General features: G+C 40.7%; 3 protein-coding genes across 16 annotated transcripts in view; all 3 read left to right on the top strand.

Moving 5' to 3' along the window:
* Positions 1–2,184, top strand: part of PIP5K1B (phosphatidylinositol-4-phosphate 5-kinase type 1 beta) — a 114,987-nt gene extending 112,803 nt beyond the window's left edge. For all 9 annotated transcript variants that reach the window (XM_040542307.1, XM_040542309.1, XM_040542303.1 and 6 more), the window contains one exon: positions 1,480–2,184. In XM_040542307.1, coding sequence (XP_040398241.1) covers positions 1,480–1,482 — 3 coding nt within the window. In that variant the 3' untranslated portion in view covers positions 1,483–2,184. The remainder of the gene's footprint in view (positions 1–1,479) is intronic.
* A 3,805-nt stretch (positions 2,185–5,989) lies between these two features.
* FXN (frataxin) lies at positions 5,990–17,791 on the top strand. 4 transcript variants are annotated; one of them, XR_005815532.1, is made up of 7 exons: positions 5,990–6,128; positions 7,209–7,291; positions 8,692–8,812; positions 12,274–12,371; positions 12,774–12,882; positions 15,014–15,096; positions 15,692–15,788. XR_005815532.1 is itself a non-coding variant. In XM_040542315.1 (6 exons), the coding sequence occupies exons 1-5, from the start codon at positions 6,012–6,014 to the stop codon at positions 12,880–12,882; spliced, it is 528 nt and encodes a 175-aa protein (XP_040398249.1). In that variant the 5' UTR covers positions 5,990–6,011; the 3' UTR covers positions 15,692–15,827. The 4 variants fall into 4 exon arrangements, 3 of the variants coding, with proteins under 3 accessions (XP_040398249.1, XP_040398248.1, XP_040398247.1); XM_040542315.1 differs by lacking the exon at positions 15,014–15,096 and having other exon boundaries at positions 15,692–15,827; XM_040542314.1 differs by lacking the exons at positions 12,774–12,882; positions 15,014–15,096; positions 15,692–15,788 and adding an exon at positions 12,928–13,703 and having other exon boundaries at positions 5,995–6,128.
* Positions 17,792–20,688: 2,897 nt separating this feature from the next.
* The window catches only part of TJP2 (tight junction protein 2), a 65,311-nt gene continuing 58,330 nt past the window's right edge, over positions 20,689–27,669 (top strand). The window contains exons 1-2 of one of the 3 annotated variants that reach the window (XM_040542302.1): positions 20,689–20,810; positions 20,849–20,912. The gene's annotated coding sequence lies outside the window, so the exon portion shown is untranslated. Of the gene's footprint in view, positions 20,811–20,848; positions 20,913–21,140; positions 21,502–27,669 lie in introns of those variants that run through there. The other 2 variants (XM_040542299.1, XM_040542300.1) reach the window with 2 other exon arrangements.

Raw genomic sequence — 27,669 nt, 5'->3', positions numbered from 1 at the left:
ATGAAGCCAGAGGGTCTGAAGTTGTGCTGAATCACCATTATATCTGTCAGAAATGGACTTGCAGTCATTCAGGACATATGAGCTTTCAGACACAAACTAGATGCAACCAGTGAAAATTTTGAGTAATTTATGCCAGCTTCATCAAGGATTATTGTGTTTACCCTGTGCTTCTCAACCTTTTTCTCCAAACTGATCTTGATTTTTTTTTTAATTCTTGTTAGCCTCATATCATCCTCTTCTTACCTTAATTTTACTCACTTGTCCAACAATTTCCCTTTGCATATTCAATTGTTCTGCATCCTGTAAGTACCCACTGACTACTTTTCTATCTGCAGGCAGTCAGGTGCTAATATGGCAGCATGTAGTCTTTCATTGCTAGAGAGAGAATACCCTTTGAGAAATTAGCACTTTGTTAACCATCAAAGGTTATGAACACCCTGACCATAACAGTGGTGCACAATACAGGGGCAGGTTAAAGCTTGCAACATTTTAGTATCATTCTGCCAGGTTCAAAGTCTAAGGCTAGAAGTCATAATTAAAATATTGATTTAAATCTACTGGTGTTCACTTTCAAGATGAGCTTTCAAAATGCCTTCAGAGCTTTTTTTGTTGTTGTTTCCAGACAAGATTAAATTATTGCTGAACTATTTGAAGGTTAGTTAAAACCTCGCATGTAAAAGTACAATTTAAAGGTGACCTTAAAAATCTGCTTAGTAAATGGGGTCTTAGAGCTTCTTTATGTTTTTAGGAGGTTTTAGAGTGGGGTCACTGCAGTTGTCATCAGTTTGCTTGTGTGTCCTCCCCTGTGTTGGATACGTTAGCTGAGATGCATTCAATTTGCTGCAAGATTTTGTTCAGCTGTCAGTTTATGCATAGTTTAAATAGTAGTAATAAGGCATTCATCAAAGAACAGCCTCTCCTTGATTAATTTCTGACTCAATAGATATACTAAGAAGTGATCAACTATTTGTATTATTTAACAGCTGCTTCTGTGGAAGATACTGTAGAAAACTAAACCACTAATAGCAAGTCAATTTATCTATTTATTTATTTATTTATGGTGAATAGAAGTTTGTTATGATCTTGAACATTAGCTGTTCTTGAAAGATTTTGGGTGGGTGTGGTTTTTCAACTGGGAAAGTATCCAGCAGGAGCTCTCAGGACTTTTACAGAAGACACGCAAAAACTGCACTTTTGTCCCTTAACACTTCTATTGAGCCCCAGTCACTTCTGCAAGGTAAAAAAGCTGTTGTGAACTACTGAGTGCCCTCAGTTTGGATTGTCTTCAAAAAAAGATACCCAATGCTTTTTTTTTAGGGGGCAAGATAAATATAGGATCGTTGTTGAACTGTGCTGTATCCTCTTTAGGTGAATAAAAATGTTACCCATTTATAATTCTAAAATGTTACCAATTTATAATTCTGTAAGAAAGCAAATAAACACAACTCCTGATTTTGCTTCTTATTTCTGTATTTCCAGTAATAAAGAATACATGAAGAATAAAACCAGGACAGAGAAGTGACCGTGGTTAATGAAGAGCACTTTCTGCACTCCTGATTTAAGAAGGAGGCATTTGCTGAGCCTAATAGTCAAAGAATAATAATCAACTGAACTTTTTCTAAGAAATGTCAGGATCTTTGAACCATAGAAAGGATTGATGGACTTGGCAAAAGTGATATGAAACATTCCACACTCCACTATCCTCTGCTGTTGCTTGCTGAACTGTGAAGACCTGCGTATTCGAGCTGCTTTCTACCATATTGCCAATCACCTTTTTTCGACTTGAAAGTAATATTTTCTTATCAGCTCTCTAGTGATTTCATTTGCATGCATTCGGTAATTAGGCACAAGCAAAATATATTATCTGCTTTACCTATTTAAAAATAAGCACAGTGGTGAATATAATTAATTTCACATGTTTTTCACCCTTCAGTTGTAATCACTTAGATCCACGTCAGTGGAAATTGGAATTGATGCAAGGGTTAGGGTAAGCCTCTGCACATACCAGAAGAAAATGAACCTCTAAAGACATTTTCACTGTTGGTGAAAAGAAGAAAAGATGTTATTTATAACAAGGCCTTATGTTGTGTATATATATTGTCTTTGGAATATTTTCAACTTTAGTTTATTTCTTGTAAAAGAGAAATTATATAATTTATTTAGTAAATACTACTGTAAACTATAGTTTTATTGATGAATAAAGTATTTTGTTCTCAAGACTATCACAACTGTCAGTATGCTTGTGGTCTGTACGGGACTTACTGTTCTGGCATGTCTCTACCTTGATGAGACAGCTTGAGAGGGATCTCAAGAGATATACCAACCACTCCGTAACAGGGCATCTGTACTTATCTCCTACCAGCTCTTTAATGAAGAGGGGAATCTTAACATTAAGCAGAAAAGGCAAAGGAATGCACTCAGTAGGCATTGCTTCTTTGGTTTTTCAGTATAAGCGATTGTTACAAGATAAATATAAAAACTGTTCTGGTTTCCTTAATTTCCCTAGCGGCTGAGAGACAATAACAAGCACCGGTGATCATCAATCCAAGACTTGATGCAGTAGTGTTTTTAAAGAAAACTACACAGCTGTCACTTTGAAAGACTGCAGAAGTAACTGATAATAACATTTATTGTAGGAATAAGTACTATTAAACCTGCTGGATTGCCAAAACCAGAATTTGGCACTTTACAATTCCATATGGGATTTTTTTACAATCCCATAACCTTAACAGGGAGGGGCGTGTTACTCACTTATCATGCACAGAATAGAGAAACATAGGGGTCAAGTGATTTTCTTTTCCAAAAATGTAGAGTCTCTGGATTAACCTAGAGCCTATGTCCCATGGCTACACCCTTTCCAGGCTTTAAAATTAGATTGCTTCATCTTAGCAAGATAATTCTGCAGCATTCCTCTTAGAAATGCAAGAGACAAATCTGCATGCCCTACGGGCAAAAAAATTTGTACATCTATGTAAAGTGTCTGCTCAACTATGCACGGTGTGTAGTATATTTAAAAGGTGTCTGTGTGCAAAGTAGATATTTCTGATCAGTTTTATTTGTGGAGAAAAAAAAAAAAGTTCCTAGTTTAAGTACCAGAAGGCAAATATATGTCACTTTCTCCCCAGTTATCTAGCAGGCTGTAGTGTCCAAATCATTTGTCCTTTGGAAGACTCCAAAGGACACACAGCTTAAATGTAACCATTCTGACCCAAAACAGAATGTCTGTATTCCTGTACTAAATGATTCAGAACATGAACTACCCTTTGTGTACAGTCTCTTTTAACAGTCATTTATAAATGAAAACAGTAATTAATACTTGCAAAAAGTAATCCTATATAGACTATGGAGCGTACTGGGAAAACCTTCTCCAAAGCACATGGACTTAGAACTCTGTGGTTGCACTGAGGGGGAAGAGAGATTACAGCTAAGCAATGTTAATGATCAATAACTTGGAATCTATTTCTTTCTCTAACACATGAAATGGTGTAAAACTTTAAACATCAAAGATTACAAAAGGCTTTTAGGATGTGTATATTTAATGCCTGGGTATTTGATTTCTCTTCTTTTTGCATTGGTAGTACTTTGATAAAAAATATCAAAGATGTTTATCTATGAAGAGGATATGGCAATACATGTCAAGTAAAAATAAAATACGTACAGAAGGCATAGGCATAAATATGCCAGCTCAGCTTCCTGGGGTATTAAATTGATATACTGGACTATTTATCCAGGTCTAAACAGATGGAACTCACCACGGGGAGCAAAATTTGAAGAATGAGGGCACAAACGTGGTGCAGTGCTATCTGAATGCTCTGGCCCTGTAAACTGCCCAGAAAGAAAAAGCACAGGTTGATGCCTGCTTATTGATACATAGAGAATAACTCCAGATACGTGTATTTGGTGCTGTAACTTAATCATATAGTATTCAGAGATTGAGCTTTGCCTTTACCAGTAGCATTGAACAGTCATCCTCAGTTATTAAAAAAAGAGTACTTTGTGTCCTTGCACTAGAATTCAGCAGTTTGAAAACACTAACTCCTATCCCCTGTTTTCCTGTTGCCTTTCCTTACGCTTCAGGTAAGTTCATTTCATATAACTCAATATTACTTGCCCAAACCCAGAACGCTAGACAGTGATAAAGGTCGTATAAAAGAGGTCATACACTCCAGCTATACTACACAGAGGCCATTTGCTGACCCCTTTTTGCCATGGTGCATGCAGTAGCTCACAGAAAGACACTGACTCTTTGCAGACTAAAGGCACAAGGCCTGACCCTGCAGCCACTTTGCATTTGGAAATGCTTGGCAGGTGTTTTATGCCAGCCTAAAAAGGTACTGGTAGCAACGTGCTGTGGTATGAACATTAATCTAAGGAACAAGGATCATGACAAGAAACGAATCATTGCAAAAATCACATTCTTCGTACCCTTTCAAAGTTGTGGAAACAATCGTCTCTGGTAGTAGTGCACTGTGAAGTTCATTAACGTGAACATTGTTATCAATTTCTTGATAGTTTTGAGAGTGAGATTGCTAATAATGAAGATAATGCTCCATCTACACTAATTCATTGACTTGTTATTAACTTAGCAACAAGAGATGAGCATTTCCTACTGAGAGTTGCATATGACCTTTGACCATTAAAGAAAAATCACTGAAACTACCTGGAAACTACCAGAAAATGTTTTATAGAAATGGCAAACTATATAGGATGCTGTATAGGAATGGCAAAGTATAAGCAAGCACTATCTTTTACTAAAACAAACAAACAAACAAAAGCGTTCTTCCAGCTGCTTTACCCTCTCGCCACCAACGTACGAAAAAGGAACTGTTTGCTTTACTAACGTATTTTTTTGACTGATAAAAGCTATTTCTCCCTGCAAGCCTTATCTCAACATTTAGACCACTATAGCTGCAAAAACACAACTAGTTTCTTCCAGTAGTGATAAGCATGTGGGATCAGTCTTCAAGGAACAAGAGAGCATCTTGTGTCTAGATGACATATAAAAACTTCAGTGGCAGAATGCAACAAGGACGCAGGCCCCCATACAGTCTGAGAGAAGGCATTGGCAACTAAACAGCACTCAGGACACTGCTGGAAAGAGATGGGGTGGCAGAGCTAAGTTACTTGGTCTGATAAAACCACTTTTAACCACACACATCAAAGTCTCAGTTGAAATTTGCACAACCTACTTGAATTCTCTGGGTTTTTGGCTTAAAGGGGAAAAAAAAAAAAAAAAAAAAAAAAAACACTTAAGTTTTGCTGAAAAAGCTGACATCTTATTTCCTAAAGCATTGCAAGGTGCCAGCTGTTTACTCGAGTTAGAGTTTTAGACATGTGCAAATGCAGCACACAGTAATCAAACAGTAGTACTTGTACATTTTATGTATTTATGATTTTACTTGCAATCTGTTGCATCTTACAGTCCTGTTCTGCGGAAAGATCTGAAGTAAAATTTTTCCATGTTCTCAGAGATTTATTTATTTTTTAATAAACTTTCACATCAGAGTTAATTTTTATCTTTCATCTCCCTGGTGAGTCTTTTTTTTTTTTTTTTAATGTAAGTAACAATAAAAGACGCCTAGCTGCGACTCCTGGCAGCCTCGCACATCATTAATAATGTAATATAATCGGCAACAAAATAACTAAATAGGAAATTGACCAGCCCTTCTGCTCCTTTCTGAAGCAGACCGACAGCTCTCCTCAGACGTGCTGCCAAACACACGCCGGCTGTGGCAAACAGCGTGCTTCGTTTCCCCTTCACAGGACAACGGGTAACACTTTTTTTCCACGTGTAATTTCAGACTCTTTTGCCGGGCCTGCGGCCCGAGCCCGGGCAGCCCCTCGGGGCGGCCGGGCCCAGCCGCGCTGCTCCCCGCGGCGCCGGCGGAGGGCGGTAGCGGCCTCGCGGCCTCCCGTTCGCCGCCGCCGGGCCGAGCCGGGCCGAGCCGAGCCGGGCCGGGCCGGGCCGTGCTGGCTCCTCCCCGGCCGCTTCCTCAGCGAACGGCAGCGGCATGTGGAGGTCGGGGGCGGCCGGCGCCGTGCGGGCGGCTCGGCGGGCGGCGGCGCGGCGGCGGAGCGCAGGCCCCGGGGACGCCCCGCTGGAGGGGGCCGCCGTCCGCGGCCGGGCGGTGAGTGCGAGGCCGGGAGGGAGCCAGGGGACGGAGCGGGGCGGCCTCGGGCCTGCCGCGCACCCGGGGGGCTCCTCCGGCCCGGCGGGTTTGGAGCCCGAGGTGCCCGAGTGTGGCTCATGGGCGGGCGCGGGGAGCGGCGGCGCGGCTCGGCTCGGCTGCGGCGGCCGAGGTGGGTGTCCTCGTACGGAGGGGTGCCGGGGTGCTGTGCCTCCGGGTGCAGGAAGGGCTTCATCATCAGCCGCTCAGGGCGTTGTGGTGGTTGGCAAAGCCCAGTGTGTGCACGCGGAAAGTCAACAGGAGTGCTGTCCTAACCGTTCATCCGAAAATACGCACCTTCGTAGCGTGGGCGGAGAAGCAAAGGGCAGGCATGCCGCCTTTATTTCTTGGCAGGTAGCACGGGTGTTCCCGCTAGTGTGTTGGACTTGGGGATCAGCGTTACTCATACCCAGGTTGATGTGTTCCTTCCTCAGCCTCAGGGGGGCTGCCCATCGCTCTCCTTTGTCTCAGGTTGCCAACACGTTGACCCAGCTTTTCCGTCATTTTGATCTTTATTAATTTCCTTTAAACACGAGAGAAATTATGAATGAATCAGCTTGTTGCAGAGAAGAGATCTGGAATATGACAAGTGGTGAAAGTCAGCTCTTAATTCCATAAGCGAGGAGCGCTCGGGGCTTCTGTTTATTTCAGGTGGATGTGCTCGTGGCTGCTAGCAGGGGGACACAAGGTGCTGACGGTGAAGTGTCCGAGTAGTTGATGCTTGTAGAAATCCTGGCCTAAACCAGTTGTCTGAGCCTCCTCTGTAATTCTGTGTTACAGCGATAGAAAATAGCTATTTTATAATTATTTTTTTTTCTCACTAGCTTGTAACAGAAAACAAGGATATTATGGATTGGCTCAGTCATCCAGGGACTAAAGCTGCATAATTCTTTCCGTATTAGCTGTGTAATACAGAATATAAATATTTTACTTGAGGATGGCAAGGTCTTCCAATCTATTTAATTTGTGTGACCAATATATAACTCATAATCTTCATATTTTAACTTTTAATTCCCTTTTACTTACACATATTTTCAACAGCAGTTACAATGTGCTTCAGAGCTGAAGAGCAGGACTGTTCAGTTTATGAATATAAGAAATGCAGGAACTCTGAATGACAGAAGGTAAATTTTATTCTGAGAATATTCTGAGATAATATTATTCATATGAAAATATTGCCTTTGCGTTTTAAAACAATTGTAAAAATGGTACAGCTATCAAATTAATATAATGTTGATATTGTGATTCATGGGAAAAGTATAGTTCTAGGGAAAATCATTTTGTGTGAGTTTGGGAAGTTACATAGGGAACAACTCCTGTACCTAAAGGTGGGTGTCTAGCACCATTTCATCTATGTCAGGGAACGTGAAATTCGTGCCTTTCACAGGCAGGATGTGACATGGTACCCATGAGAGACTTCTCCCTGTACAATGCTGCAGTTGGAGGCCCAGTGAAGTATTGTGCAGATGTCTAGAATGGCGCTTACCATTAAGTACCTGAATTGCATCCTGAATCAGAACATAAGTCCTGCCTAATCCTAAGGCCTTCTGTTCTCCAGAACTGTAGGTATTTCTGTGGTATCCCTGACATGATTGGTGTGGAGTGTGCTTTGGTAATTGACTAATAAGAAACGTTTTAAAGAGTACATTCTACATCAGGTGAAAGATACCAAGTCCCCATAGATCACAGTAACTGCTGTTTTGCCATATCTCTTAGCAAAACAAATGATTTCACCAAATTGTCTGTTAATAGAGATACCAACTACACATTCAGTTAAAAGTTGACACTGCTACAGATAGAAAAACCTAAGTGATTTGATTGCATTTCTAGACTGCTCCCACTAACTTTTTTTTTACTTACTTAAAGAGGATAACAGAAGCGGTTTCATAAGTGTTCTAAGCTTTATGTAATGACTACGAGGGTGTTTTGAGACGCTGAAGAAGAAGTTAATTGTAAAAGCATTAGTTCATGTGTACATTTTAAATGATATCTAGTTACTGGGCTGCATTGGTAATTCCAGGGGAGAAATCAGATGCTGCATGTAGATGTGACATTTGACATTGATGTTTCTAAATCTCTGCTTGTAGCTACATTTGGTTCCTTATAGTCAAATTACTTGTGCTTCTAAACAGGAGAGTCTTATGTCTATCCATAGAGTTTCAAACAGTAACTATGGCTTAGTTCTTGCAGAAAGTCCTTTTATGAAGATGCCTTATTTTGACACCTCACTCTATCTTCCTAATATTCAGAGGTCACTTAAAAAAAAGAAGTACACGGTCTTTAATTGGCGTTCTCTACTACCCAAATTTTAAAATTCCACCTCCATTTATAAGGTGTGTTGTTACCTACCTACATCACCTTAAGAAAAATAACTACTTGTTTAATGTGATTGTTTCGTGGTTTCTGTGTCCTCCAGGGACACAGTCTTGGTATTTTTTATTATATGAAAAATTCTGAAAATGAAAAATTATATGAAAAATTCCATGTTTTCCCTCCTAATTATGTGATTGTATGTTGTTTATAGCTCTTTAGATGAGACCACTTACGAAAAACTGGCTGAAGAAACACTGGACTCCTTAGCAGATTTCTTTGAGGACCTAACAGATAAGCCTTTTACCCCAGAAGATTACGATGTCTCTTTAGGGGTATGTTCTAAAGATTCTGTTAATGCTTTTAATTACTGTAGATTTTTTTCTTTGAAAGAGAATTTTAAACTAGTCACCTTAGGGACAGAACTTAAAAAGTATTTCTTTTACAGCTTTACGGCTAAAAATATGCCTCTCTTACTGACTATTTTGGTAAGAAGTGACATGCAGTTATTTGATTTGACAATTTAAAATGTTTAGTCTGTAGGGAAAGGCATAATATAGCATAATGACTGAGCCCAAGAGGAGATAGAAACTGATTTCTGATTCGACAGCGTCCTCTACATTTTTCTAAACTTACATTGACTTCTGGAATCAGCAACCTGTTCCCTCAAGGTAAATGCTAGGGCTATGTGGCGTAGTATGTGTAAATCATGTTACTGGTAGAGCAGTTTCATTGATGGCCATGAGTACTGAGAGGGAGCATGTGCCTTCAACAGCCATGACAGATTATGTTTTATCTGGCGCTGATGAAGATTGAGCCTGTGGTGGAGAGGAGCAACAGAGGATGTCTCAACAGGTTGTTGCACAACTGAGAAGTGAGCGTGCACAGGGAATAGGCTCTGGTCACATGAGACGCTGGGTATGTGATAGCCTGATAGTTGGAGCCTTTAATAGGTCACCCACTCAAACTACTTTACGAAGTGACAGATCAGAAATGGCCATTGTATTTCTTTAAGGAGTTTATTAGTTTTATATAAAATTCCTGAAATGGGTTGTATCTTACAGTCTTATACATGACTTGGAGGAAAGTGCATTTCTCCCTACACCGCTGTCTGCAGCATAGGTCTTTCCATAAAGCTTTTTTTAATTATTATTTTGCATAACTACTGCTCCCTGTTCGTATCTTACCATTTGGAGATTGCTTTCTTCCAGCTCTGTCAGTTAAGGTTTTATGCTCAGGACATTGAACCAGATGGTTTGGGTTGTACAGGGGTTGGGGGAAAACAAACAAAAAAAAACACAACTGTAGTTTTTAGACCTTCTCCTGTGTAACTTTGTGTCATCATAATGTTTATTATTTATTTTTCATAGCTAAGATAAAAAGTAACATGTTGTTAGTTAGATTCTGTTCTTGCACTTAGCAAATATTATTCCTTGCTTTAATCGAATGTGTAATAACATTATGTCTAATTACTTTTCTGGTGAATAGCAATGAATTGTTTAACCATTACTATTCAGTATATTTCAGCATATTATCGTCTATTAGACTGATTTAAAGAGCTTAAGACAAAAATTAGCAAAAAGATTATCATTAACCTCTTTAGTATTTTTAAACAGTTTGTTATCTGAAGGTTATGAATTGTTTTCTGCCATAATTTTATCTCCAGGCACTGCAGAGTGTTTTGTGCTTGACATTCACTCCCTCTGGGGCTCTAAAGAGTTGTTTGTACATCCATCCTAACTTTTACGTGTACCCCTTTGTTGCACAGACTGTATGATGACATACTGCCTTGAAAGTTTCTGTTCAGAGCTAAGGGTTAAATAGTGCCAGGTTTACCGAGGGTAATTCCAGACAAACAAGGCTAGTGCTGCAGCAAGCCACAAGGTGGCGAACGCGGTGAAGGTCTTCCTATACCTATGAGTTCTTAATGAACTTCATTTCTTCACAAGTTATATATTCATGTCCAGGAGGAGGAAAAAAAAAGCCTCTTTTGAGGAATATATATGTTTTACCAGCAGCCCCAAAACATTCATATGATAGTAAAAAACACATGCAGTAGAATTTCTTAAAATATGATCAAAGTATCTTGCATTTAAAGTTCCTAACAGCTCAAGTTGTCTTTTCTAGTATTTCAAAAGTACTGCCACATGTATGGTTAAAAGTTTTAAAAACCCAGCACTAGAAGTTAACCTTTACTTAATTTGCAATGACAGAGCAACAGTATTCTGCCACAGCTGACATATAATGTAAGCGATAGTATAAAATTTTGTTAACTCTTTGGAAACCAATTTATTTGCAGTGCTTTTGTAGCATACAGCGTAACATCATGCTGAATACTTATATATGGCACTAAGGAACGCACAGAAGAATACTGACACCTTTATATCTGGATTCAGGGCACAACATGCTCTTACTCTGCTGTCTATCTACAGATCTAAGACTGATGGTATACAGAAAAGATTGAACTGATGACAACCAGAGAAGTAGGCTCTTCTTGCCCTTCTAAACCAATTCCGAGTTGACATAACCAGCAAGGCAACCTGATGGCAGTATTAATCAGGGATGTCTTTATTTATATTTTATTGCTCACAGCTGTAAATCTATAATCTAGCAGTACAAGTAAGAGCGTGGAGACTGGAGTAAAGAAAAGTCAGACCTTGAGAGTATTATTTCATTGCTGGTAAACCTCAAGATATGTCAGAAACTAGTAACGTTGAATTACTTTGTAAGAGAAGGGGGGTCTAAGCTGCTGCACCAGCTACAAAGTAAGATTGTAGGCAGTCACAAATGAAAATGTTTTTTCCCACAATTAAGTGTTTTTACATAGGTAATTGCCTTAGTAGTGACAGTAGCTCTAGTAATGTATTCTAAGGTGTGAAAAATATGGATGCACCAAAGAAGCTTTTTTGTGCTATAGCGTGTGATGTGTTTGAGGAACTGTAGATTAAATATGGCTAAGCTATTAACTGAATCATAAAATTATGTTCTGCAGGGATGCCATTTTTAACCAGCATAAATTCAGATCATCTGTAGGTTAACTCGAGTCCCAGTGTTGTTATTCTTTTATGCTCCTTCGGACAGAAACATTTTTGTCAGCTGCTTTTCTGAACACACTTGTGAAAATGTCAGAGAAATATGAATCATGTTGTCACTAAGAAATGTGAGTAAGATAGAGAACAGAAATGCTTACTAGGATAATGGTCTGAAGCTGGCATAACTAAAACAAAACAGACCTGGAGTTTAGAAGTGGGACATTTTTTAGGTATGATTCAGGATCTAGGCACTTCATCAGAATTACTGGAGAAAGGGTTGTGTTTATTCACTTGGAAACTGTTACAGTTACTTTAAGAAAAGTTAGGTAAAAGCAGATGGATCAGGAATTTAGTCTCGACAGATAAATCTTCTTGATTTGGAACCACACCAGTTCATGGGTAGAAAAAGTTGGGTTTGAGTGATGTTTTAGTCACTGCAAAATAAACTACCAGTTTCACGACGACAGGTCAAAGCTCAAGAGTATTATTTAAGTAGTGCTATTGTGAATGGTGCAAACACACTAAATCAAACTAACCAGAAGTTTTAAAGTCTAGGTCAGGCTTGAAGATGTGCAGGTTGTCTGAGGTATTGTCACACGTTGTTGATTCATAACAATCATTCTTCCAAGCTGTTACTGTTTGGAAAATAGTTGGGAATGTGATACAGATGTGTAAGTTTCTGTTTACAAGCTGCAGATCATGTAACTCTTGTCAAGTAACAGGATACAAACTTAAATTTTTCACTATTTTCTTTGTGATTTAAGAGTGGAGTTTTAACAGTTAAATTAGGTGGAGACATGGGAACATATGTAATCAATAAACAAACACCAAACCGGCAGATTTGGCTGTCCTCACCCACTAGGTAAGTTATGTGTAAGGTATGTAACATCTGAAGACTGAGTAGAAATGTACTTCCCTTTTTTCTTAGCTTTGCATGGATTATGTAATGCCATAAATTGCTCTTTTCTCCAGTATATACTCAAAACGTGATTTAATCTAAATGTTCACTAAGATTTTGTTACTGAGGTGCGTGGCATGGTGTAGTATACTGATATGCCCAAATCCAGGAAATGCTTAACAGAATTTTCATACTCTGTTCCAGTCCAAAGCCACTATCTACAGGAATATAGGCTACTCAGAAAAAAAATAATAATAATAATAAAAAAAAAACCAACACAGCCATGATTAAAAAGGAAAACAAAAACTTCTGTTGGAAAAAGAAATGATGATGTTATAATCTAAACTACTCTTTGTATTTAAACAGGGTGGCTCCTTCCCCTTCAAGCTTGTGGGATTTCCTGCTTTATATGTTTATGTGCTCACCCACTAGTTGTTTTTGTCAAGCTCCTGCACTTCATGGAAGCCTTGGCTAGGTGTGCCCTCTGCCTTCTCTAATGCTATGTTTTGATCCATTGTAGGTTTTCTGGTTGGTTTCACCTGCCGGGACAGCCAGATATATGGGAAAATATTGAAGCTGATTCCCCCTTCAAAAAAAAATGTGTCCTCTGCCACTGTCCCAAGGAGAGAACTGAGGGAGTCAGTCACTGTTACTGGTGAAGGAACCAGCTAGCTGGAAAATATGAGCACACCCAGTAACTACGCAGGCATACTTCTTGAAGGCTGTTCACAAAGAATGTAGTAATTGCAAAACCGGGAATGGTTTTGCAGTAGTAAAATGTCGTAGTAGGGTTTGCATGGAAAAAAAAATGAGAGAAGCTCAAGGGAATTTAAGATTTCAAGAGAATCGATTTTAATAGATAAAAAAATTACCTAAAGAAAATTCTAACTTCACTTTAGGGTAATTAAGTACTGATTGGTGCACATTTTATTAGACATTTTTCTCTACTGTTAACCTCCTCTCCAGTCCCGGAATCCTTTTTTGTTAAAAATAATTTATTTAACAGGTATGTGACTTTTTAAGGCACTGGCCTAGCAAGCGTATCATTCAGACAAATGCGGGCTGTGTGTCACTCATTCATTTCATATATTTTGCAACAAACAATTCCTGAATCTGGATTCTGCTTAAGAGGACTTTCGGGTCCCTGACACAAAGTTTTCAACCATTTATGGAAACCAAAATTCAGAGAGTTCTGTGAGCAAAGATGTACAAGCACCAGAATAGGGAATTTGTGAATGAATATATGTTAAAGCGCTAGTATCTTTGGTTGTTCCATTGGTGAATAAAAATACATGCAAGAAACTTGAAAATTTTCTGACGGTGTTTTTCAGCATCTGTTGTGAAAAATGATTCAGCAACAAGCATTCCATTTTGTGCTTGCTTAACTGGTAATATAGTAAACAGTAGTGTTTCTTGAAATACAATCACATGTTCACTTATTTCCTAACCTCTGAAAATACATGTTGCAACTCCAGCAAATACTGTACGATCTGGAGTGACGTACTGCTAAAATGCAATATACTAGGAGGGGGAAGAAGCAAATGTTACTCTTAGTGATCACTTGCAGTTGATATTATAATTGTGAAATTTGTACAGTGAATGGAGAATTTTGAGTCTTTGAGAATGTATCCCAAGGGAGACAAATTCTGAAGATATGAGAAATATTTTTTTTGTATCCTTTTGACCTTCTGTTTGCTATCATGTATCATACATGCAGATGAACTTGAGTTTCCATAGCTTAATTTAGTTGACAAATTAAAAAAAAAAAAAAATGCCTCTGTAACTTGCCAGCAGTGCAACTGCAGTAATTTCTTTTAGCTCCCTTGACTGCAATGAATTTTGAACCTTAATAATACCTTTAGGTGATATTTTGGTTCTTCTGTCTTATTTTTTTTAAATGTATACAGACTTTCCCTGAGAGAGAAATTAATACTTAGCCTTTGAAGGCATTTATTAGTGCTCACAAGATCATTAAATGATAAATGTAAATGAAAAAATCGCATTTCTACAGAATTTTGAAGAGTCAGAGAACTGTGGAGGTGTTTCATATGTCAACCTTATCACTAATACTTACTAAGTAACATTCAAAAATAGTTCAAATGACCAATTTTTTTTCTTTGCCTTTGTTGATTAAATGGTTTGTCTTAGCCTGGTTTTCATGAATGGCTGCATCCCATTCCGTTGCTCTCTGGCTGTAGGGCAGTATAAACATATACTTGTTCTGCAAAGACAAGTGAGAAATGCATGGTAAAGTGACTGGAGCACGTAATCCCAATTCAGAACAGTTCCCAGTTCACGTACAGCAAGTGAGACATCAGTGGAAGTCATTCTGATTTCTGTTTGCATCTGTGACTTCATAGTTTGGTTAGTGGTCTGAAAGTTCGTCATTTAAATATGGTGAATAATTCAGGGTATTTGAGGTTCAGGTTAGTGTTTATGTTTGTAGAGAATCTGCAGATTGTCCTCATGTATGTGTAGTCTGTCTTCTTAGCAGACCTTGTATGCAGTCATCTGAGTTCGAAGGCATTTTGTCCTATCAGTTTAAGTTCAAGGATAAGAGTGGTGTTTATCCCTGCTGAACATTCCATTCCTTTCTCTTTTCTTAGCTTCTGTAGCTGATGTTAACAGTAGTGAGCACCTGTCAGTCATTGCTCCTGTTTCAGATGTGGAGAATTAGGTGGATACAAAGGTCTGTAATGCAACCCAGGTGTTCAAGTTATTTCCTGATGTTTAACGTAAGGCTGAAGAATCAAGCCAAAAACTATATGATAGCATAGAGGAAAACAGAATTTTCATGAAAATCTCCCACATGGCAATGTATGTGCTTTCGGATGGTAAATTCTTTTATTGCATCCAAAAAGAAAGTGAGATTGGTGATATGTGTTCTGCTGTGTGTAGAATATCTGCACGTAACTCTGCTGTATCAGCTAATCAACAGCATTAATTCAGCCTCACACAAATATCCTTTGTAATAATTGTGTGCAAGAAGATTATGTGGGTGAGGGAAGAAGGGGAGTAAGGCAGGAAAGTGGGGAGATGAGTGCCAAAAGCAAGAAGGAAAGGAGCATGTGTCTGCTTGTCAATATTGAAAGATCTTGTCACCTTTCAGATACGTCTGTTAGATGGCTCAGGCAGGTCTGGCCTTTGCTGCTCCGCTTCCCCACACAAATCCTTCTCCACTCTCTTTCCTTGTCCTGGGCACTTTCTGGGTTACATTATAAGTACATGCTTCCAGCAGCTCCCCGTGAATAATCTGTACTTACAGCATGTGTTTTGCTTTGTAGTGGGCCCAAGCGCTATGACTGGACTGGACGGAATTGGGTCTATTCTCATGATAGAGTATCCCTTCATGAACTACTATCAAAAGAGTTTTCAACAGCATTAAAAACTAAATTGGATTTGTCCTGCTTAATATATTCTGGAAAAGAAGATACTTGATGATATTCTACCTCATGGAACTTTAAAGACTTTAAGCACAAGCCCTTCCTTGTTTTCTGAGTACCTGAGCTTACTGTTTTTCTTGACGTCACCATGTTGTGCAGCAATATGAAAATAATACATTTTTCTCAAGTGCTCAGCATTTGGGTTTCTGTGTCAGTGCTTGAATCTATGCCCATGGTTGAACACATGGTTGAGGTCTCCCTTCCTGTCACTGCATTTCTTACTTTCTTACCGCAGAAGCTGTGGATTTTTACTGTCTGTAGTTTTGCTTGGACTGGCCTGCCTGGTGAGTTCTGACAAGCGCACAAGTGTCAAACTTTTTTGTTGAGACATTAGCCCAAAACCAAGAAATGCCTCTGAATTACAATGATGTAAGCTGTGGTACTTTGATGCGTTGAAGTAAAAGTTGCTGCTATTGATGGGATTTTAATGTTACTGCAGGTAAATAAGGCATAGGAGTCAAATTGAACGTGTCATAAAGGAAATGACTGTGGCGGATGGAAACTTTTCATTTTGTGTGATGGATGTAATTTTTTTCTCAGTATTGCAGAACTTGCTCTTTTCTCCAAATTCTCGTTTCTTTTATGTTGGGATATTTTTCTGAGCTAAACTTAAAACTATCAACAGGTCTGTATGGTTGTAAGCATCATATGAACTCAAAAAGGCTGGTGTGTAATGTTTAAGCTGTGCAGCAATCTTTCTGCAAATACTTTATTCTCTTACTGTGAATTTCTCTTCCTGTTTTTACTCTCCACAGAGTAAAAAGATGTAATTTATTGCCTGTTTTTTAGTTAAGGTAAATGGAGATCCTCGCACGGTAGCAAAAATTGCACCACTGCATTTCTTAGGTGAGTGGGCTTGGATTATCTTTTTTAACCATTATATGAGACTTCCCTTAATACCATGTTCATGCAGAAACATTTCCCTTTGGGTTTTCAGATAGGTTTTTAAAAAAAGAAAGAGATAATGAAATAAATTATTATGCTCCAGATCTTACACCAAAAAGTTTTAAAAACGTTGAACCACAAGAACACTTAACACTTGCACTGTTGTTTTGAGTATCAGTACTATTGCCACTGATTATTCTTGAATTGCCTATGAAATGGGAGCACAAAGTTGTTGTCTGATTCTTGAGATAACTTATACCATATTGTTAACATATTTTTATCATTGGGTGAAAAGATGTTCACTGCAAATTACTTTTCTTCGTGGTTCCTCTGACACTTCTGATTAGTTTGTCATGATTCTCTGGCTAACTGGAATTATTACAGGTGCGATTAATTCCGCTACAGAAGAATAGCTAGATAGCATCATTGTCCAGTACTTACATTTAAAATATATGTTGTTACTAGCTATTTCCCACTGTTAATTATAGAACACCATTTCCTTGGAACCAGATCATGATTAAGTGCGCAAACTGTGATCATGTTAATTGTGCAAACTGTTACATGTTTTTCAATCAAAATTTTACATGGTCACTGTTATCTGAAATATATACTCTACTGGATGAAGTAAATAAAATGACTAGCAAGTAGTGTAAGAATAAAAGAGGCTTTTTTTTTCCCTCAAACGAAAGCTAAAAACAGAACATCTTTTTGCTGTTTTGAATTTAGAACGGTAAAAATAATTTATAGCACATGGAAAACAATAGTATTCCAATCAGTCTCCTAGTAACTAAGAAGGTTACTTAGATACATCTGGATAGATGTTAATTATCTGATATTAGAATCAAGGATACTTCCTCTTGCTTCTTTCTTTGCATGATCATATATAACTTGTGTAATTATTTTTTCCTCTTGACTATTCCAAAAATTATTTCAAGTAATTTGCATGCAATTGATTCATTAACATGCATCTGATTCATATTTTGGGGTTCATTCTCTGTGCCTTTTCATCTGGTACAGTTGTTCACACCAAAATAAAATTGCATGTAGAGTTCTGAATTCATTGTGTAAAGTTTGGTTTCCCACTATGATGATAAAGACCGTGGTCGGGCATATTGTGCTGCTGGATTATTTGTGTTTCTTAAAGCGCTTACTGCAAAGATTCTATTCAGAATTTGGCCAGCCAGGGTGGCTTTTTTAAGAGCACACCAACCTTCGTGTTTGAAGTGCCTTCCCTTTCATCCACAATGCTACTGCTATTTATGCAAACAATTTCCTGGTTTTAGCTAGCTGAGTAATGGTTGGATTTATTCCAACTGGGGAAGATGAATAGCATCAGCTTGTTAGAATGAGGGTTTTTTTATCCCCATATACAAAATGAATCGTAAGACATAATTCATTTGTGCTCTAATACTTGCATGAAATCTTAAGTAAGGATGAGGACTCCGTCAGTCACCATGCTTGTGCAGTGGAGGCACAGGAGGAGTTCAGATCCTGGTGTCAGACTGCATATTGCCCCAAGACAAATAGGGCTTCTGTACTATTTTTTACTTCTGTAACTTACTTGTATTAGCAGATTGCTCCACAGTTACAAACCTGACAGACATCATGTCAATTGCTTCCTGCTTCACTCCTCTCGAAATAGCTGAAGGAAAATCCTCTGATACTCACTATGAACGGTTAATATCAGTAAGAATTGGTGTATTACTGGTGACTTTTTCCCCACAAGACAGTTGCTCTGTCTTCAGTGAAGGAAAGCACAGAGTGCTTTTGAAAGATGAATATTGACATCTAAAACCATACTCAATACTCAGAGAAAGTGAGCCGTGTTGTTCTTTTTTAAGGTACATCTGAATTTTTACCAATAGCTAATTGCCCTTTCTGCAGTCAGTGATCGTGTTTGTCTGCTTCTGTCCTACAGCTCCAAAGTCCCAGCATTTCTAACCTTGCTAAAATTGTTTCCTGTGTGCCAAGGAGTTCTTTGGAAATCTTGATAGATACACGTAGTTCAGCTAAGCTTACAGCAACTGCTCCCCATCTGTGGTGGTCATGAAATGCTACATGTGTTCAGCAGGAGTTACGTGCCTAAGTGCTTGTCTGGTGTTTTTTGGTTCATTTTCCTTTCTGCTTGTGGTAATTCTTAAGCAATGGTATCTCTTCCTTGCAAGGTTGTTCCATATGACAAAATCAGCCTGTCTTGTTTCCTTAAAATTCCCTAAGTCCTTTAGCAGCTTCAGTAAATGGGATTTATTGACTGGTCTCGAAGAGCTGATAGCTGAGTAAGGGTAGGGGAATTGTAGGGAGTGTTTGATTACTTTTGGCTTCTGGTTAATGGTTGAACTCTGTGATTGTGGTAACCAGTTCTGGAATGTGTGGGAGTCTTGCAGGCGTGAGTCCTTGGAAGGCAGAAGCTTGCCAAAATACCTGGAAGAACATTCAAAATAAAAAAGGAAGCATGGGAGGAGCAGAAGAAAAGGCTATCAGGAAGAGATTAACTGTGCACATTGGCTGAAGTTGGTGGCAGGGCAGTGAAGAGACCAGAGGCAAGCATCATCATGTTGTGGCACCTTAGGGGATGATATTTTAATTTCACGCTGCACACCACTACTTACAAGTGTAACCAATCAAGCAGATGTTCCAGTCCATGTTGCTATTGAGGCTTTTTATTTAACTCCTGTTTAAAGATAAGAAAAACTTGTCCAGAGTTATGTTCCTCTCTATCCCAAATTGTCTTTTATGTAAACTGTACTCTTGGCCATCGTAAAACAAAGGCAAGATTCATGACCTCTACCAAAGGAGACAGGCATTGGAGACTGTTTTCCTGGGGGAAGAATAAACAGAGCTGTGAACAAACACAGTTTTTCAAACAGTTATTAATTACAAACCTTTTTTTGGAGTTCAGTGTAAGGAACGACAGACACAGTTTAGATGAGGAAACAATACATGTTTAAAACAGGCCATATAGCTGCCCTCTCCAATTTGCTGAATTTTTAAAAATTGTGTCATGGTAGTTATCCTACGTGATCAGTATTACAATGAGTACTTTTGTAAACACTGTTAGTTTCCAGATGTATATTCTTGTGCAAGCCGCCGGTGTTCTCTACTGTCCTACTAAAAAAAAAAAAAAAAGGAATACATTAAGTATGATAATATTATTACTCCTCTTCAGAACATTTCAGAGCCATTAACTAAGTATCATAAAGCCACTGTTAGAAAAGTGTCTTCAGAAAAGGAAAACATTTATAGAACTAACAAATGAAGTTTTTTAAACATTCATTATGGAAGTAGACACCGAGCACAGCGTAAACCAAATAGTCTGACACATACCTGGATATCAGACTAAGTTTCCACTCCTTAAGCCTCGATTCGGGTTGCTTGAACACAATGTTGTAGTACTTACTGATCCCAGATCCTCTCCATAGCTGACAGAAAACATCAAGTTACTAAAGTCTCTTTTTCTATTTTTTTTTTTTGTTTAGGGCGTTTAGACTGGAACAGTCAAAGACTACAGCATGCGCATGCATGTTAATTATTAACTGTAGCTACAAGCAGGACTTTTCAAAATAACATTTGAACACAGTCTGGTATTTGCTATCAATAAACTGGGCTCTTTCTGCTCGCTGGGCCTGCTTCCAAAGTCCAGCGCCTTCACGAAGAGCACTGTTTGCCTTCTTTATCTTGGTTTCTGTATGAGGCATGCTGCACAAACATGCTGTTCACCTGCTTAACGAGGAAGAAACTAGGTCGGAACTAAGAATGCTTTGGGAATCTGGAATATTTAGCAACTAGAAAAACCATCTGCCCTTTCTCAAGGGCAGCTAACGCGAAGCCAGAGGAGCGCCGAGCAGGTTTTGTTCCTCAGATCTGACACTGAGGGAGAGCATGGCTTAACCTTAGAGAAGCTGGCGTGGGGTTCAACCGCGGAAGAGGGCAGATAAGGAATTCTTTGTGACATTTCGTGCTGCACAACGGAGAAGAAACACGACTCCGAAGAATCCAGTTAGGGCTGTTCGGTCTTGCCTTCCTCGTTCCCGCCGCAGGACACCAGCGATCGCAGAAAGCCGATATCGGCGGCACTGCAGCCCTCAGCGCAGCTCGGACCGGGGCGGTTTGGGAGCAGGACTCGCAGGGTGACGAGTGCCACCGGGGGACCTCTGCCGAGGCTCTCCTGGGACAAAAGGCAAGGAGCACGCTCAGAGCCACGCGTGGCGGGTCGGCCGCGCCGCCTCCTCGCACTGCTCCCTCAGAGGCCACCAAGCCGGGGAAGTTCGCGGGGCCGAGGGGGGGCGCGGCGAGAGGCCGGGGGGCGAGGCGGCCGGGGCGGCCCCGCCGCCGTGAGTGACTCAGCGGCGCGGAGCCGGGTTGGGGCCGGTATTTCCTGTTCGCCGCCGCGGGGCCGGCAGGGCGGCAGCGGCACCGCAGCCCCGCCAGGCGCGGGGCGGGGAGGGAAGGGGAGGCGGGGGCCGCAGGTGGGGCCGCGCTTCGCACCCCCCTCCCCTTAACACCGGCACGGCTCGGCCTGACCCAGCCCGGTCCCTCCGCCCCACCTGGGGGCGAGGCCGGCACCTGCGGCGGGGTGGGAGCCCGGGAGCCCGCCCCGCGCCCCGGCAGGAAATCGCCCGGCGGGGCGGGAGCGGAGCCGGAGCCGCGCTCCTCGGCGGGCACGGCACCGGGACGGGACGAGAGGCGGCGTGAGGCGAGGGGCCGGCCGCCCTCTGCCGCTGCATCGGGGCGACCTCCGCGAGCAGGCGAGTAGCCCCGGCGGGCAGGTGCGTCCTGCCGAGCCGAGCCGGTCGGGGGAGGTCTGAGGGCGAGGAGCTGCGGGACAAAGGGGCCAGCCCGGGGCTGCCGCGGTACCGACACCGCGCCCGGTGCCCGCGTCGGGGCGGGTCACCGCCAGCTCGCCCCCGCCTCAGCCCTGCCTCCCCGGGTGTGTTGCTCGGCAGGGAGACAGCTGCGGGCTGCCCGGGCGCGCAGGAGTTTCGGGCCGGGTATCGGAAAACTTTCTCGCCCCCCCCCCCCTCCCCCTGTCGCTTCCCGACTGCAGCTCGCTGCGGGCGTCTGAGCATCGCTGCTGGGAGCGCTGTGCCGGCTGGCGCCGGGTCCGGGTGTGTGAGCGCCCCGCAGCTGTGCTCCAGCAGAGGCCACCCAAGGTCTGCTTGGGTTTGAACTTGGGGTGTGATTACCAGGGTGGGATCGGGGCAAATTGAAGTGACTTAGCCTCTCTTTTATGCAGCAAAATCTGTTTTTTTTTTGTTTTTTTTTTTCGAGGCAGTTGTTCAGGGCTGTGATTCAGCTGTGATTCAGAGGGGGAGGGGAAGAAAAAGCAACAACCACGTATGCAGTGACCGATAAAACTGCTTCTTTTTTTTTTCCTGAAGTGTTGGTAGTCCAAGGCTTCGTGTGCGAGCTGTTCCAGGCAACACCGCCTGTCAGGATCCATGGGATCAGGTATTAGGAAGCACAGGAAGCTCGCGTGTGCATATTCATATCAGCCGATAGGACATAAGGGTGCTTGAGAACAGTCTGAGCTGCTGCGCGTGGTGCAAGCACGTGTGCCATTTAGAGACAGTCAGTAAGATTGTACTTAGTGTAAACTAGTGCTTAGGAGGGCTTTCATCAGGCTTCTGAGGAAGCTTTCTGCATGTATTTGACTTTTAGGTAAGTTTACGGTTATAATTGCTTACAGGCTGTTGTGTGCAAACACCTTGTTATGCCCTGTGCCTAGTGTTCAAGTAGCGGCAGGGACTCCTCTTCCCTTCTTCAGAGGTGGTGACAGGGCATTGGAGAAGCTGCATCCAACTTCGGTTGCGTTCTGCGTTGCCCCAAATTACAGTGCCAACAATTGCTGCTGCACTCAGTGCCCCTGCGCAGGGCTTCTGTGAGACTAAAGACAAGTATTTGGAAGTATGCGGCGGGGTTAGAGTGATCCTGATTCTTTTCATGAACTATAATCTCAGTAGAGCTCTTCAGAATGAAGCATCAAAGTAATTAAGTTTCTGATATGTTTTGATTGCTTAGCACACACCCCCCCCCCCCCCCCGTCACCTTTCCTGGTTCAGTGTCTTGTAAGGACAACCAGGAAATCTTTTGTAGTAGTTAAAATAACATACAGGCTCACAAGCTGAGATATACCTTTACAAAATCTAGATGCATAAAAGCATCTGAAAGTTCCTGAATTTTAGTAATCGTCAAGTGGGGAGTGACAAAATATTCCAGAACTACTTCAAACCAGCGTTCAGCTTGGTACAAATTTTGGCAATAGTAAGCGTCTGTGTGTGCACGTGTATGTTGAGTTACCAACATTGTCTGTCTCCAAAACTTCCTTGTACAGCAAAGAAAACTCTTGTTACAAGACTGTTCTCATTTAATTGCTGAAATAACAGCATTTACAGTCTCAAGGACAGTCTAGCTTTTATCAGGCTTTGGCTGTGTTGATTTCATGCTTTTGTAGCAATCCTGGAACTAGTTGTTCCAATAAAGGGGAAAAGAAAGCACTGACATGGTATAGGAGGTACAGTTTGATGAAGTTAGAAATTTTCCGGTCTGGCTTATTTTCAAGCAGGTATGAAAACGCTCATTCCTTGGGGGAAAAAAAAATAATGTATTAAATCTGATAGTTGATCTTGGATAAGATCAGCAGCTTAAGGCCTGTGAATCATAATCCTGCGTTGCAGTGAATTTCTGTGAATGGCTTCTTGAAAATGAGACAATCGATTTGTAAAACAAACATTTACGACAGTGAGACTATCGGGCATAGTTTTTAAGTCTGTCTTCTACTGTGGATCTTGCCATAGTGGAGAATGCCTGGAAGTGGGGAGTTTCCCATAAAGACGGCAGCACCCGAGTGGGTGTTGCTGGTTTTGCATGGCCATGCTGACGCAGTGCACCGGTGCATGTCGTCATTCACAGTTAAAGGTTTGGTTTCAGTCCCATGAGCACGTACTCTGAATTGTTTGTCAGTCCTCAGGGAAGTACTGAAGTTTATCGTTTCTGCCAAGGTTTCTCTCCCTGATGCTTTTGCCGTAACAGAACTGTTCAACCACTGTCTGCTTTTTCAACTATCTGAACCTACCCTCTTCCTCAGAAAGAGCGGCGTTGTATTAGGCTCTTGTGCCAGTTCCCTTCTCAAGTATGTCTGCTCCTTGTCTGCAGATTCTCCATAGCTGCTTCTCCTCCTCTAATGGTTGGTATATTTCACCAGTACTGAGGATGTCCTTACAGCTAGGTCACACTTCAGAAGTAAATCCTTTTTTTTTTTTTTTTTTGGGGGGGGGGGCGGGGTGTGTGAACACGTAAGTTGTGATTTATAACTTGCTTAAGACCACTACAGATCACTTTACAACTTAAACTATTAACGTTTGGGTTGTTTTTTAGTGTGTATTTGCTTGTTTTGAATTAGATAATTGCTTTTTGAAAGTGCATGATGTTAGGTAATATTTTGTATTTCTGTTTCAAATGAGAATGTGGAGTGTGGCTTCTCCTTTCTGTCCAGCATTACATGACTCTTGCAGCTGTGAGCGTACTTGAAATGTTTATGATCTTAAAAATCACAGAGCTGTGGAAGCTCTGGCCTGATATCTTGTATGGCATCTACCCTGCTGTATATTCATGAGCTGCATGCTTTGTTTTAAGGAAACATGAGCTACCCAAGGCTTCCTGAAATTAGGTCAGGTTGTCATTGTGTATCTGAGTGTTGGAACCTCAGAGATAACCACAGTTCCTAATCTGGAGCCGTGGAAAGAATGAAACTCATTAGTGCTGTATTTTCACATGTATAACATCATAAGACAAAAATGCTGTGTGATGCGATATTAAGGGTCAGTAAGAGGTATGTGAGGAAAAATATAAAGTAAGCCTGTCTGAGAATCCCTTTCTGTTCAGATTTTTTTTTCCTACAGCCTGCTCTCTTTCCATACTGTTGCCTGCACCTCTTTTGGACTAGCAATCCAGAACTGCTTTTGAGAAATTTCATTTTATTTCTTCAAGGCGTGCACGTTATCTCAGGCGTGGTCTATACACACATGAAATTTCAGATTTCAGATCTCTGTTTGGCTATGTTTCCACTAAGCCAGGCATGAGATCAGATATTTTGGACCACTTTGTATTTTTCCTAAGACAGGCTCAGTAATACTTCTCCCAGAATCTTTTTGCTGTCATTTCGCTGTCATGCCGAACTAATTCTTTAACATCAGCCCCCCTTGTATTGATAAACTGAACCTGAGCTCAGCAGTGCTTTGGCTTCATGTAAACCAAGGTTTCATGTGTTTGTTCAACCTATTTGCTGTTTGCTTTGCCCTGCTAGTACTTTTTTTTTTTTTTGTGAGAGATCATTAGAGAAAACTGATAAATCTCTCCCGTACGTCACTGACAGCACGGCTGTCTATAGTCCAGCGTGCTCTCTCAGTTCTAACATCTGATTCATCATCTAGCTCTGCTTAATAGCTGGCAGATTTGACTGCTGGTGTCTCTAGCCTCCTTAGCACAACTTTGTATAAGCTGATTCTGAGAATCTCCAGGAACATATGGGCTGTTCGGGCAAGGGATGCTCTCCAGGGAGGGGCCAAAAGCAGTTGCAGCCACTGAAGCTGTGTGAAAGAAGCTTCCAAGTCCTCCTCTTCTCTTTCCATGAAACTGTTTCCCCTATGACCCCCTTCCCAAAAAGAAATACAAAATCTGAACCTTGATGTTCCTTTGCCTCAAGGTTGTTTCCACGGATCAGGCTTTACATAGGCATTGACTTGTTTCCCTTGCTGTTTCTTAGCTGTGTAGCCCAAACAAAACACTTGCTCTGGAAGTTTATTGTCTGTTGTTGTTGTTATTCTTGTCACCCAATAAGCGCGTAGGAGAAGACCTTTGGTTTTTTGCTCTCTTCATGACAGAATTCTTCGGTCTGTAGGTGTTGGAGAGATGTTTTGTTGAGGGATGAGGAAAAAAAAGAATTTTCTTTCTTTCCAAAGTAATTTTTGGCTTCAGTGGACAACTGTTGTCTCCTTTGGGGTTGGGTCTGAAGTGACTGAAGATATGATCATGCTTCTGTCATCAGTTTTACAAGAAATATGCACTACATCTAATTAAGAGAGCATGACTCGTTTTCATCCATTGTGGATTAGAGTAAAAGGATGCCTTCACTTTGATGTCTTAAGTGTTTCTTCAATGCAGAAAAGAGCTTTCATCTTTCTTTCCCCTTTCCCTGAAATATGTCTTAGTTTCCAAACCATCCACTGCAAAAATTTTAGACTCAGTTCTAACATGAATGAAAATACATTGAACAATACAATGAAAATACTCCGAACTGCTTTTGCAGAAGTCCTCTGTAGAAGTTCACCAGGGTAGAAATCACTGCCCCAGCACATTTATTTTTTCTGCTGCAGCTAAGGAAGCACAGAAGAGAGTAAAGAAGGAGGATAGAAAAGAGTAGGGGACTTTGAAACAGGTATAGGAAAAGCTTAAAGTTTGCATGCGTCCTTGTTCCCTATAGCAGCAAAGCTTGGTAAGACAGTGACGGGTTCCAAGCCTTGATATAGTGCCACAGTGCGCTGTGGCACTAAATATCACTGTATCAATTTGATGGAAGTGCATGTTACTGGATTTTCTTTATGTTGTAAACTGATTAGTAAGTAATTAATGTGGAATCTATGGGGAGAAGGTTGGCAGAGTACAAATACATTGAGTAAGCAAATAATCTTTTTAGCTGAACTCTGAGGTGGTTTGCTGTTATCTGTGTGGATATAGCTGAGGACTATGAGTTCCTGAAGTTGACACATACTTTTCTTTAACAGCATAATTCTTAGATTAAGTTTGTTCACTTGTATGTTCCCAGTTAGGAAGAATGTGCTATGTTCTTTCAATAAAACTTGATGTTTTTTCCTGAAAAAAAATACTAAACCAGAAGAAGGGGAGTGGATGATAACTCCTCAACAGGAAACAATGGATGAAGGTATATTTTAAAGCTTTTGTTTGCTCTGCAAAAGTAGTCCTTCAATAACAATGGGTGTACTAGTAGCTTTGAATTTCTATTTTCAAACAAAGTTGAAGGAAGTTGATAAACGGTGAGTCAGTCTTTACTCCCTCTAGATATCTGAAGATTTCATGATACTTTACTTGGAAGAAGCTTGTGAAGAAGCTTGGAAGAAGCTTGTGCTCCTTGTAGGAGTATGGTTGTGAGCTTTGCACAAGGCTAACCGTGTGGCACCTGTTCTAGTCAGATTTAGTTCCCCAGGGAGTCAAAGAATGGTCCAACGGTGCACTGAATGGTTTCTTAACTTTGCTTATGGCTCTGGCTTTAAAAAAACACTTTCAGGAAGTTTTTATAAGGGAAATCTGTTCCTTAGATCTATAAGGGGAAAAATTTAGAGTCAAAAAAGTGCTGAGGAGGACAGAAAGAAGAAGAAACGGCACTTCAGAGGAGAAATTGCTGTAATACTGATGTTGATGACAAAACTGACTTTGAAGGAAGGTTGGGTTTTATCAAACTGTTTTTGTGTTCTAGTAAAAATTGGATATTGGCATAGATTACTGCAGTTAGAAGGTTCTTGAAAAGATGGAATTGCTGCCTCCTTTTGTCTTTTCCTTTCCTAGTCAATACTGCTTTCACAATAGATCTGACAAAACTATCAAAAGCCAGGATGCATGCAAGCTTAATGATATTAACTGTCCTTAGAGACTTCCAGTAGTACTTCACTTTCTTAAGCTTCTTAATACTTTCTATACAGACGTTTGAAGTTGTAGTTAAGTGCTTTTTTGGGACCTGCAAAAGTTAATTGTTTTCTTAATTTCATTTCTGTGTGCTTAATATGTTAATTATCTTTCTTAATACATCACAAATTTTCAGACTCCATATTTCTTACAAGTCAGCATGCAAGTAGGTAGGTGGAAACTGAATGCTTCCTTTCGTCATTTGTAGTTGTACTCCCTGAATCTAAAAAAGGCTCAGT

Source organism: Cygnus olor, chromosome Z, assembly GCF_009769625.2.
Source record: "Cygnus olor isolate bCygOlo1 chromosome Z, bCygOlo1.pri.v2, whole genome shotgun sequence".
Taxonomy (NCBI): Eukaryota; Metazoa; Chordata; class Aves; order Anseriformes; family Anatidae; genus Cygnus; species Cygnus olor.
This window is presented reverse-complemented; position numbering and strand designations above follow the sequence as displayed.